Source organism: Phasianus colchicus, chromosome 2 (assembly GCF_987193195.1).
Source record: "Phasianus colchicus chromosome 2, bPhaCol1.hap1.1, whole genome shotgun sequence".
Classification (NCBI taxonomy): Eukaryota; Metazoa; Chordata; class Aves; order Galliformes; family Phasianidae; genus Phasianus; species Phasianus colchicus.
In genome coordinates, this window is record NC_143437.1 from 10,170,555 (window position 1) to 10,182,345 (window position 11,791).

The following is an 11,791-nucleotide window of genomic DNA, read 5'->3' on the forward strand; positions in this document are numbered from 1 at the left end:
GCAGAAAGCAGGTCCCTACGTGCTGCTCAGCTCAGCTTCTCCCGCCATATCTCCAGCTTCGGGTGGGGCCGGCGGCAACCAGGCCGCGTCGCCATGGCAACGGCGCCTTAAAGGCGGAAGGGGCGGTTATGGGAGGCTGCCGCCATGGCTCACGGCAACCCCGTGGTGAGGGGCTGCAGCCGCTCCTTTGAGCGGGGGGATGGGGAGAAGCGGCTGCCCCCGGCCTGCCGGGGCGGGTGTTCACTAGGGAGCTGAGCAGGGGCTGCCTAGGGTGCTCTCCTCGTGGTCGCTGCTTTATTTTTGTTGATTTGAAGGCAATGATTGTGTTTTTCAGTTGCTTTATAGAGTTGTTGCCTAGTATATAGCGTAGTAAATAGCTGTGCTTGCTCTAAAGCTGTGCTTAGTGCAAGTCCTGCCTTAGCTTCATCTTTCCCTTTGTATCAGTATGCTGTTGAGGTGGTAGTGATTGCTGTGATTAGTAAGCCTTACGCTGCCCAAAGCTCGTTAACTTCCATTCTGATCTGAATGGCTACGTCTTCAAGTTTGTTATGGCTGGTCTGCTCTCCAAGACAACGGGGATGAAGTAATAAAATGTTGCGTTACAGCCCTATTAGTATAAGTTGAATGATATATACTGATAGCTAAAGAGTTAAAATTACCGTAACTTAGCAGCTGTATAGCATCGTGGCTGTTGTCTCAAACAATGTGAACAATCTTGGGTCATATAGGCTTAAAAGAACAAGTGGGCTGTGTTTTTGGTAGACTTGCAGACACCTGGCAGAATACTTGTATTGAAGTGCTTGATTCATGTTGTGCAGTTTGTAACGTGGCCAGATTAGGCTTTATGCTATCACTACAAATATTACTGTTCATCCTAATTTAATTTTTTTTATTTTCTTTTGGCATAGCCTAAACTCTACAAGTCCATTATTGACGATGTGATTGAAAGTATTCAGGACCTCTTTGCAGAAGAGGGAATAGATAAACAGGTTTTAAGAAACCTGAAGGAGGTTTGTTGGTTTTCCATTTATTAATAAATACTGTTCCTCTGTCTTCAAAAGTGTGTCAGTTTACTGTTTTTAGATTTATAAATATTTTGTAAATGCTGTACTGGGCTTCTGGAAGTCAGAATCTAGTAGTGATTGTAGCCATGTTTATTGTATAGAACTGGTTTACAGCACTGCTAGTTGGCTGAAGGAAGGGATTGCTCCGCTGTGCAGCCTCACCTTGAACAGTGTCAGGGGAGGGTTGGGGAGTTGGGAAAGGCTCTGCTCCAGAGGGTGGTGGGCATGGAGCAGGTGGTCCAGGGCAGTGAGCATGGCCCTGAACTGCCAGAGTTCAGGGAGCATTTGGACAGTGCTATGAGAAATAGGGCTTGGGTTGTGGATGATGTGGAGCCCAGAATTGGACTCAGTGATCCTATTGTGTAGCTTCTACCTTAGCATGTTCTATGATTCTCTACTTTTGGAAAATCTAGAAATACCTGATTCATATATAAGATAAGTGGTTTTAAAACTGATGTCAGTTGACTTTAATATTCTCTTTGCAGCTCTGGGAAACCAAGGTTATGCAGTCTAAAGCAACAGAAGGCCTCTTCAAACACAGACACCATTCTTCACACTTAACTCTACAGGTTCCACAGAATTTTCATCATGTTTTGCAGGCTCCAGCAGGTCAGACTCTGCAAATGCAGTCTAAGTATAGCTCAGTGTTTTAAGTATCTTTTGGAAGACCTGAAGATGCTGGAATGGTCTTTGCCATGTTTTTTTATATATCTAGTGTAACACAGGACAGTATGTCTCGCTCTGAAATCAGAGCTTAACCAGTAAGGGAGAAAAATAAACTTTGATTAAAGTTGTAAAGGTATGTCTAGCTGCACTTTTATCTGCCATTTATTTCTAACAGGGAAACATGAAGAGAATTTTTGTCTTCTTGCTTCTAGTCTAGAAATGTAAAGCTTCAGTTGCAAATTCACCAGATGTGTTAAGATTTTGCATCCCTTATAATGTATGGCACGATGTGTGCTGGGGGTTATGTGACATGCTTGTGCCCTGGAGCTCTTCTGTCATGCTGGAGTTGAGTCTAGTTCTGAACATCTTAAAATTCAAGCCCTTACTCAAAGAGAGTGCAGGTTTTTGGTTTGTCATTTCAGTTAGTTGTACTAGAAACAGCATTCACAATGCACAAAAGAATGTGCCTTTTACACAGGCTCAGCCAGCAGGACTTAACTCCCCTTGATTAAGGCTTCAGTGGTTCACCTGACCAATATGGTAATCTCATGGTAGAATGGAACACTCAGCTGAGAGAGCGGGCAAAGACCTTTCCTGACAAAGAACAGAAATCATATGTGATTGTTTAATGAAAATGTGTCATAGTGCTTGTGCTCATGGAGAACCTTTCAAGGTTAGGGTACCTTTCATCTGTTTATTTTTTACAGTCTTATTTGAAAGAACTGTTTTTGGAGTCAGATACTTTATTTATCCCACATTATTAAAGGGGAAATAGATTTGGGCTTTTTTTGTTATTGGAAGCTTTACTTTTAATTAACTTCATTAATCCTATGTTTTGGAAAGGCACAATCAAATCTGTTGAATTGAGGGAACTTTTTTTTTTTTTTGTCTATTTTCAGTAGGATTTGAATTGTCCTATGTTTTCAAACTAATTAGGGATGCATAGATTGTTCTGTGCCTAAAGTTTGCAAAAGTTTTCCCTTTGATTTGTTTTTTAAGTCAGTATTAATGCTTTTGTATACCCATGTTACTGTTAGCACCATTGGATATTTGCTGGAGCAGAAAACAACTTATACATTTTCTTCATGTTGCCAAGGCAGTGCATTTTATGTATGTTGATTGTATTAATAAATAGAAATGGCATACTTAGCTTTTACACTGCAGCTTCTTAAGTTCATTGAATAGAAATATCTTTACAACAAAATCTCCAGGATGAACTTTTAATAAAATTCAAGTTTCCCATATCAAGGTATAACCTGATGCTCTGAGTACAGCATAAGCTTGAAGAAATGTAAAAGGAAGTATATCTAGCAGCTTCATCTAGATGTGCTTATTTGTTGATCTAATGTGTATGAACTGAAGTTAGATTGCTTTAGTTTTAGGCTTCATGCTGTAAATAACTGAATGTTCAACTGTTTCTGAGACATTCTGTCTAAATAAGCTTTTTTTCTTTTTCTTTTCCCTTTTAATAGCTTCTTTAGTTATTCCAACTGGAGGAGGCTTTCAGCATTTCATGGCAGCAGACCTGGTAATGTAGCTGTAGTGACTTTTCTTCTGTTTTGATTATTCTGAAATCTAAATACTTAAGTTTGTCAGTTGTTAACAGGCTGGTGGGAAGGCAAACATGAAGCATTTCCCCTGCATAGATGCCTTAGGGCAATATTTAGGAGCTGAAGAAGTTAGCATTTCTAATAACTGTTTTATCTGTACAACCTGGAATGATAGGCAAGGAAACAGGAATCTTACTGGCAGAGAATCCATAGCTGAAGAAACTCAGTGTGTCATGTCTAGCTCTCTTTTATTTTTGATGAAAACCATACAAAAGCTAAGAGCTCATGGAGGGAGGGCTCATTTGCTGTCTAAGCAGTGGAAAAAGGATAGAGATGTAGCAGTTGGCTTTGCAAGCAGTGGAGCCAGAAGTGTGCTGGAAAACGTACTGCACAGATTTAGCCCACAGATTGGTAGTACTGAAAATGTACATGTGTGCAACAATTTTCTTATTACTGAGTGTGTTAAAAGTAATGTGTGCTTGGGAGATGCTGCCACTAGTCAAGTTGGAAGCTGTGTTATCTGTGAGGTGTAGAAATTGGACAAAAGTGAGTGTTTTTGGAGTGATAAACTCTGACCTCTTGGCACAGCAGAACTTGTTAGGGTAGGGGAGGATGCCCTATCATCATTCAGAGCATGATGAATGTATTGAGTGCCTCCTGAACCTCCAGCTAATGAGCTTGCCAAGCTGAAAAACAGTACTGGGAAGATGTTTGTGTAACATGTGAGTTCCATGATTTAAAATGTGCATTTCCCATGAACAGCTAGTTTGAAAAGGAACTTTATATCCAACTCTTTCCAGGAGAAAAGAGAACGATGTCGAGTGTCCTCATAGGCCTAGGTGAAAAGCCTGTACAGTGTGCATAAGCTTAGGTAAAAGGCTGTGAGTTGGAAGGTATCGTTCTGGATGATGTGTTCATTGAGGGTCTGCCGGTGGCTTGTTAATTTTCAGTATATGATAAATGGAAGAACTTGGGGCAAGCCATTATCTTTGCAGTTAATACTATCTGCCTATATATCAAAAATCTGAAGCAACTCTTCAGTAAAGGTAATTACAAAAAGGCTGTCACTTGTTTTTTCCTTTGGGCATGTGAATTGTGACATCTAGGGCTCTAAGAGAATAAAGTATGTGCTGTTACTTAATAAACCTATTGCATTTCTTAGGGTGCTTCACAAAAAGGTGCAACTCTTACTCTCCCTTCCAGTGTTGCTTATCCCATCCATGTACCAGCTGGACTGACTCTGCAGACAGCATCTGGTAAGATTAAAGAGGAGATCTAATACATTAGAGTGCATTGACCGTATATGGATATAGATGGTCCTGAGTGCAGTAGATAAAATAAATGTGAAGTTAAAGTATAGATGGGTAGAGCCAGTTATCCTCCTCTTCCTTTGTAGCTTGTAATTGCTGCATGGAGGAAGTAATTACGTTGATTAGTTGGTGTGTCAGTTGTGTATACTTGTAACATCAGTTAAGATGAGCTGCCAGGTGATGCCATTTTTTTGTTTGCTTGTTTTACAGCTGCGGATAAATGTATGCCTTTGTCAGTCTGGGCATAAATAGTTGTGTTCTGTATGAGGGGCATTCTTTCTGTTTTAAACTAGTAATGGTGTTTTGGTGTTTCAGAATTGAATTGATTTCTTATTCAAATGAAATCTTAGCACCCATTACCCCTTTTTCTTAGTCACTCTCTTTTACTGATGAAGTCATCTGTAGTGCTGTACAAAATCTACTTGTACTGCTTAAGTTGTGATAAGTGGGAAGGTAACTTCATGGGTTGACTTTTTTCTTAAACAGCCATTCTTCCAGCAGTAATGCTACTTGATGTCTATTTCAAGTATAAATTAAATTGGGAACTTAGTTCTGGCATCTTAATTCTAACACTGATCATAACAAGGCATTCAACATTTAGGGTAGTTTTCATACAAGGACATACAAGGGGAAGACAGATAAACTAGAAGCTTTCTGTGCTTTGTGGTTGTACATTGTTTTTTCTTTTTTTTTCTTTTTGTGGGGATGCTGAAAGGGCCTTAAAAGAATGAACTATCTCTGTACATAAGGATCAGTTTACTGTTTCATTAAAATTATTGAGCTTGCTTCCGTAGGGTACTGTGGAGGCACAAACCATAAATGGGTATTAAGCATGGTAGTCTAGATGGAAGCTTTGATTCAGAAAGCTTCTAAGCTCTTAATTGGGTCAAACTGTGCTTGGGAAAGTACTACTTTGTATACCTTCTGTCTTCCTTTTTTTTTTTTTTTTTTTTTTTTTTTTTTTTGCCTAGTGTCTTAGTTTCAGCTGGGACAGTTATTTTTCTTCATAGAATCTGGTATGATGCTACATTTTTTGTTTTAGGAGAAAATCAATGTTGATAACACACTGATGTTTCTGGTGCTGAGCAGTGCTGCCCAGAGCTAAGGATGTTTCATTTTTCTCAGGTTCTCCTATTGCCCTGCTAGGAAGGTGGTTAGGGGATACAAACTGTAGGGAGGGGACAGAACCAGGGCAGCTGACCTAAACTGGTCAAAGAGATATTCTGTACTATGTAGCATCATGCAGAAGGAAAGTTTAAGGAGGGGGAAAAAAAAAGGGGGGGTTCATCAGGTGGGCTGCTGTTTGGGGAGTGGCTGCATATTGATTGGCAGGTGATGAGTGATTGCTTGTGCATCACTTATTTTCAATATGTAATTATCGTAACTACGATCCTTTTCCACTCTTCCTTTTCATTATCTTATTAAATAGTTTTTATCTCAACCCACATGTTCTACTTGATTTTTTTTTTTTCTCCTTCCTATTTTTTTCCCCCATTCCACCAGGAAGGTGGAGAGTGAATGAATGATTGTTATGCTTAGCTACTGCTGGGTTAAACCAAAACACCTGGGTATTTGCTACTGTCTCTGTAGTTAAACTTTATGAAGCAGATCTTTACCCTTCTCTTTGTAGGGCAGCTTTATAAAGTAAATATGCCTGTTATGGTTGCACATGGCCAAGGAGATGCAAGTATTCTGCAACATCCTCTTCAGCAGATTTTTCAGCCCATTGGCCAACCTTCAGTTCTGAAAACAAATGTTGCTAGTGTTGCTCCAGTGAGAACATCGTCTGTCCAGGCAACTGCTGAAACATTGCAAACCCAGAAGACTGAAGTCCAACAGACTGTGGTATTTCAACCAAGTGCCTTACAGAATAAACACCCAGAGAACTCAACCAATATTGTGCTGTTTCAGCAGCCTGCAGTGAGTCAGCAGGAGATTGCAACTAATGCAGTGTTGAATCAGTGTGCAGAGTTAACAGAAAAATCCCAATACAGCAATGTTCATACAGCTGTGTTTACTTCAGGATCCTCTGTAGTGTTTTCTCCCGCTGAATCCTTGGCAAATGACCCAGGCAGTGTGCTGCTGCCAGATGTGGAGGGGCAGTTAGATATGAAGCCTCAGGAATCAGTGCAACAGCAGGTGTCTGATGATATCATTGAGCTGATTATAAAGGGCAAAAGTTTAGATGATAACACTGCTCTGAAAGACCAGGACAGCGAGGCTCCCACAGACAAGGTAGGAGCCTTTTATTTCTAAGGTGGTGAAAATGCATCTGTTGTAAATGGTTGTGTGAAGAACGAGCTTTGAATGAGGTGTGATCAAATGCATCTGTAAGCAGCTGAACAGTAACAAAATGTGTAATTTTTAAGTTTGCTATTGAGCCTGTTTTGAACAGAGTAGTTGACTGCTTATTACGTTTAGAACTTTGGTTACTAATAGTACTGAAAAAAAATTGGATTGCATAGAATATCAATTTGAAAGACTGAAGTGTTAGGTAGTTGTAATGCATTCATAGATTTATAGACTATTTTTTGAGATTTTTCTGGTCTCTGAGCAGATGTGAATGATGGTTTTAGAACTACTGTGTCTTTGTGATGCTGAATCTGCTTGTGGAGAGTGGCCAGTTGTAGTCAAATTGCTTTTGGAATGTCAGCAGAGTTTAGTTTTAACTCATAATGTATGAAGGGCAATTAAGTTACTTTGAGAGTCCATGCGAAGTATGAAAAGTCAGATTTCATAAGTGAAAATCTGCAGTAAGGAAATGTATTTTCAAGGCGGGAAAAAATCCTGACAAGTTAGAATCCAGCTAGAGCTGTGTTGGAAAACTTAAATGATTTTAATTAACAAGCCTCTGTCCTGACTTCATTAGTCTTTGTTCCAGCAATCATTTGCAAATATTACAAGTTCAGGCTGGTGTGCTGACTTTGAGTTGTACTGTTTATATGAGATTGAGGCAAATCTATTAAATACAAATTGAATAGACAGTAACAAAAAATGTCAGTAAATAGAAAGCATCTTATTTTGCTCATCTACACTTGGGCAAGTTGATGAAGACTGGAGGAAGAACTGAAGGTCAACATGTAGTCTTACTTTCTTGATTTAGAAACTTATGTGGATGTCAGTTTAGTGCTACAGTAAAAATTGAATGTGAAACCAAAGATCATTGAGATGTTAAAACCCTTTTACAGTCCTGTGAGTTCCCTGTTCAGAAATTCTAATGTTTTATGTGCAGTAACTTGAAGAACTGAAGTATTTACTCTCTCATCTTTTTATATCTTATTTAAAAATGCATTTTGAAATGAGGGAAAGGGATGAATACATCTTGGCTTTTCTTGAAAATAAGAAATACTTTAAGTTATTGGAATTTTCTTTGCAGTAGAAATTCTAGAGGCCAGCATGAGTATCTTTTTTTCTGAAGAAGCTTAAGTTGTTTGACTACAATGGAGTTTAAAGAAAAGTCTAAGAAAATGTATTTCTATGTTACTAAGGGAATATTTGACATTGATTCCATTTGAGGTAGACGTAAGAACAAGGTTTTTCAAACATACTTGGGGTTTACAAGTAGGCTGGGACTCAAAGCTCCCACTTAAAGCAATGAGATTTAGGGCACTTATTAAACAAAAATCTTAGGCTTTATGTTGAACAATGAAAGCTATGTGGTGCTAATTCAGAGGCTGTCTCTGGTCTTTTTTTATTCTTTTCAGATGGAACCTACTGAGCAGGTGGAATCTGATTTACAATCAGAGGGGGGTATCTGCAGTGACACTGAAGGCATAATTCAGCTAGATGGAACTTGTGATGGTTCTCCCAAGAAAGAAGGACTACATACAAAAGATACAGAAGAGAATGAGTTCATTGACATTATTGAATCAGAGGATCTGAAGATTCTGGAGGGTGAAGAAGATGAAGAAGCTGACAGTATTTCAAACTCTGAGTCTAGCAGCAGCTGTGACAATGAAGAGCCCCAAACAGACATTGTTGAGGAGGTAATTTACTTTCAAGCCTTGTGAAGGATGTTACAATAGAGTAGGTCCAGTAACTCAGTGTTTGAGGTGGATACAACAGCTCCTGTGGAGTACAGTGCAGAGAGTGCATAGTTAGGTGCTTCTTCTCAAGAGGAGGTGCTGCTGAGGAATTTCTAGAGAGCTTGTTAGGAGGACTGTGAACAAATGCAAGGTGTTGAGAAGTCATATGTTTACTGGATCAGTTAAAATACTTGATTAGCAGAATTAAAACTCTCTGGTGAAAGCCTGCCCTCACTGGAATTGACTTCTTTCAGTTTGAAGTAAGATTAGGAAAATAATATATTTTTATTTTTCCTTCTGGAGAGCTACAGAGAATTGGATAGAGAACAGTAATACAAGTGTATTTGTTTCTCAGGAGAAGCTGTTGTGTGTATGTGTTCTTGAGATTTACAAGAGCATTAACTTGCAGAATCTGATCTAAAATATATCATAGAATCTTAAAATCCTTAGAGTTGGAAGGGACCTCTGAGGACCATCTAGTCCAACTTCCCTGCAATCAATAGGGACACTACAGCTAAGTCAGGTTGCCCAGGGTCTGATCCAGCCTCCCCTTGAAAGTCTCCAGGGATTAGGCATCAACCACAACACTGGGCAATATGCATCAATTGATGAGTTGCCAGGTGCAGCTTTGGCATTTAGCAACTCTGCTTTGTTTTACTTTGTTTGTTTTGCCATGGTTTTTTTTCCTGTTGTTTTGAGAACATAGACATGTGAAGATGCTTATAAATGAGCTTTGTACAGCATAATTTTTCATAGCTTCTAAGTCTGTCTTTCTTTGAGTGTTAAACTTCACTGTTCTTGTTGTGTATAATGTCAAGTATATTCAACACTAATTTGCAAATATGTGTAAAGTTCTACTTAAATGCAGTCTTATTCTCTAGGACCCATTAAATTCTGATGATGATGTCAGTGACCTGGACATTGCGGACTTGTTTGACACCAACAATGTGATAGTTTGTCAGTATGAGAAGGTATGGTATTTTTTTTTTCTTTGTCCCTTACTTGCTTTAAATATCTTCATATCTGGCCTGCTTTTGGTGCCTTTTAAAGAAAAACGAATGTAATAGATCAATTAGCTGACAGTAGTCTGAAGATTTGTGTGCTGTTTTCTGAAATGAGGATAATCAAATTGTTAATAAAGGCCTATCAGGGGGAAAGAGAAGAAGGTCGAATATTACAAAATTAAGACTTGTAAACCTGCTAAAGCTTATGTGCTTCCTTAACTTCTAAGTAAAACAAACAGTTCCATGGATGCATGGCTGCACTTTAGCCATGGATTAAGATTTTGAAATGTGTAACAGAAAACAAGTGTGTGTACTGCTCCTAGTTCTCACTTTGAAGTGCTTCTTGAAAGATTTTAGTACAAGAATTCTGTTGTCTGAAAAACAAAACAGTTGCTAAGGGCCATTTTGCCCTATTTTAATATTGAAAATAGAGCCTTATTTTGAATTTTCAGAGATCAAATGAAGTACTTGGTTTGTTTTGGACATTTACATTCTATAGCTTAAAGGCTGACAAAGCAAAGTATGTATCTTATTTTGAAAGCAAATATGGAATAAGATTCCAATAGTTTGCAAAAGTTGACTTTGCTTTTATGCTTTCATAAGAGACTTGTGATAATTCTTGTATGTTCAGCTAGGTCTGCCTTAAAGGGATCTGTGTTCTAGGAAACATTGGGCTGCTAAGAAAACTGTCTTGACTAAAGTGTAACAGATTGAGCTTCTGAAGGTAGCTATTTTGGAAGATGTAGCTGCAGGGATGTGTGTGGAGAAGGCATCGGAAATTGAGCCTGTGTTGTTGCAGAGATACCAGTACACAAAGGTTTGAAGCACCATAACTTAATTTGATACCACGAATGCTACAGGTAGTGGATTTCACATCTATAGCAAGTTTTGTCTGTAATGAGTTGAAAAATTGGTTCAGTGATTTTTCTTAAACTGGTATGAAGTTCAGCACTAGGTAAATCTGTAAGAAATGTAATATCAGATGTCACTGGAAATTGGCAGTTAGGGAAGTTGAGGGAGGTGTTGGAAAAGACAAAGTTACCAACACAGATTTAATAAAACATATAGATGCAATAGAAAGTGGATGGAAACAGTTACCTATGAAATTATCTTGTTACCTGTAAGAGAATGCCAAAAGCAAAATGTCTGTCTTTTCTCCTCCCATTCCCACGTGTCCTGAGTTTGAAGATAAGCTGATGCTAACAACACAGGAAACTTTTAGAGATGTTTAAAATTCCTTCTTTGCTATCAAACATAAACATCCTGTAGTGCGGATCTTCTTGCAGGTCTTTAATAAGAAATAACATGCAAAGTCTATCTTGCTGTTTTGTATGGCAGTTTTTGCTTTTTGAGCAACATCCTTTTGTTTTTACCCTACTCCTTTGTGCATTCAGTATTGCTTTGTCGTGCACTTGGGAAAAGGAAATGACTGCATTGTAGTTAAGCTGTACTTGTTTGGAAGGTGCAGTATATTGGGGAGTGGTACAATGGTTATGTTGCTTTTTATTTTTTTTCCTGCTTTCACACAGTTTCCTTTCTCTATATTGGATGGTGTAGATGAGGGGGTAAGAGGATTGTTTTATAATTAGTGGTTCTCAAAGGGAGATGGGAAAATTGGAAGTTTCAGGCAGTCGTTCCCTGGAGAGGGCAAGGAATTTGGGATGAACAATTGATGTCCGCTGCCTTTATTGAATATCTGTGGCATTTTCAAAGAGTATCTTGCATGTTTGGAGCTGTTTTAAAATAAAACCAAATTTTGCATACCAATTCGTGCTTTAAAAAATCCTTTTCTTAATGGATGGTGTAATTTTTTTTTTTGTGTGTGTGTTTTCAGATACATAGAAGTAAAAACAAATGGAAGTTCTTCTTAAAAGATGGAGTGATGTCCTTTGATGGTAAAGACTATGTTTTTGCAAAAGCTGTTGGAGATGCAGAGTGGTGAAACCTCACTGTTGTATGTATGTTAAGACTGGCATTGTTCCTTTACAGACTATCTGTGAAACAACTAAACTTTCTATATTTTTGCCATAAAAACCCATACAATTAGCTAACATATGTAAAACTCTTGGTGTTAATACATGCAAATTAAAATAGTACTGTTAATTACTAAATATTCTTTTCTGATTATTTCATTACTTTTCCAGTCAGAAAGCATTGTTGAATTGAATAGCT

The 11,791-nt window shown here is 38.4% G+C and overlaps 1 protein-coding gene across 4 annotated transcripts; it reads left to right on the forward strand.

Annotated features, from left to right (window-relative positions):
* The first annotated feature begins 55 nt into the window (after positions 1-55).
* On the forward strand, positions 56-11,730 carry GTF2A1L (general transcription factor IIA subunit 1 like). 4 transcript variants are annotated; one of them, XR_016463920.1, is made up of 9 exons: positions 56-165; positions 909-1,010; positions 1,550-1,673; positions 3,203-3,258; positions 4,443-4,536; positions 6,221-6,825; positions 8,295-8,576; positions 9,484-9,586; positions 11,454-11,541. XR_016463920.1 is itself a non-coding variant. In XM_031598521.2 (9 exons), the coding sequence occupies exons 1-9, from the start codon at positions 145-147 to the stop codon at positions 11,559-11,561; spliced, it is 1,482 nt and encodes a 493-aa protein (XP_031454381.2). In that variant the 5' UTR covers positions 56-144; the 3' UTR covers positions 11,562-11,730. The 4 variants fall into 4 exon arrangements, 3 of the variants coding, with proteins under 3 accessions (XP_031454381.2, XP_031454389.2, XP_031454394.2); XM_031598521.2 differs by having other exon boundaries at positions 9,497-9,586; positions 11,454-11,730; XM_031598534.2 differs by lacking the exon at positions 56-165 and adding an exon at positions 191-583 and having other exon boundaries at positions 9,497-9,586; positions 11,454-11,730.
* The last annotated feature ends 61 nt before the right edge of the window (positions 11,731-11,791 follow it).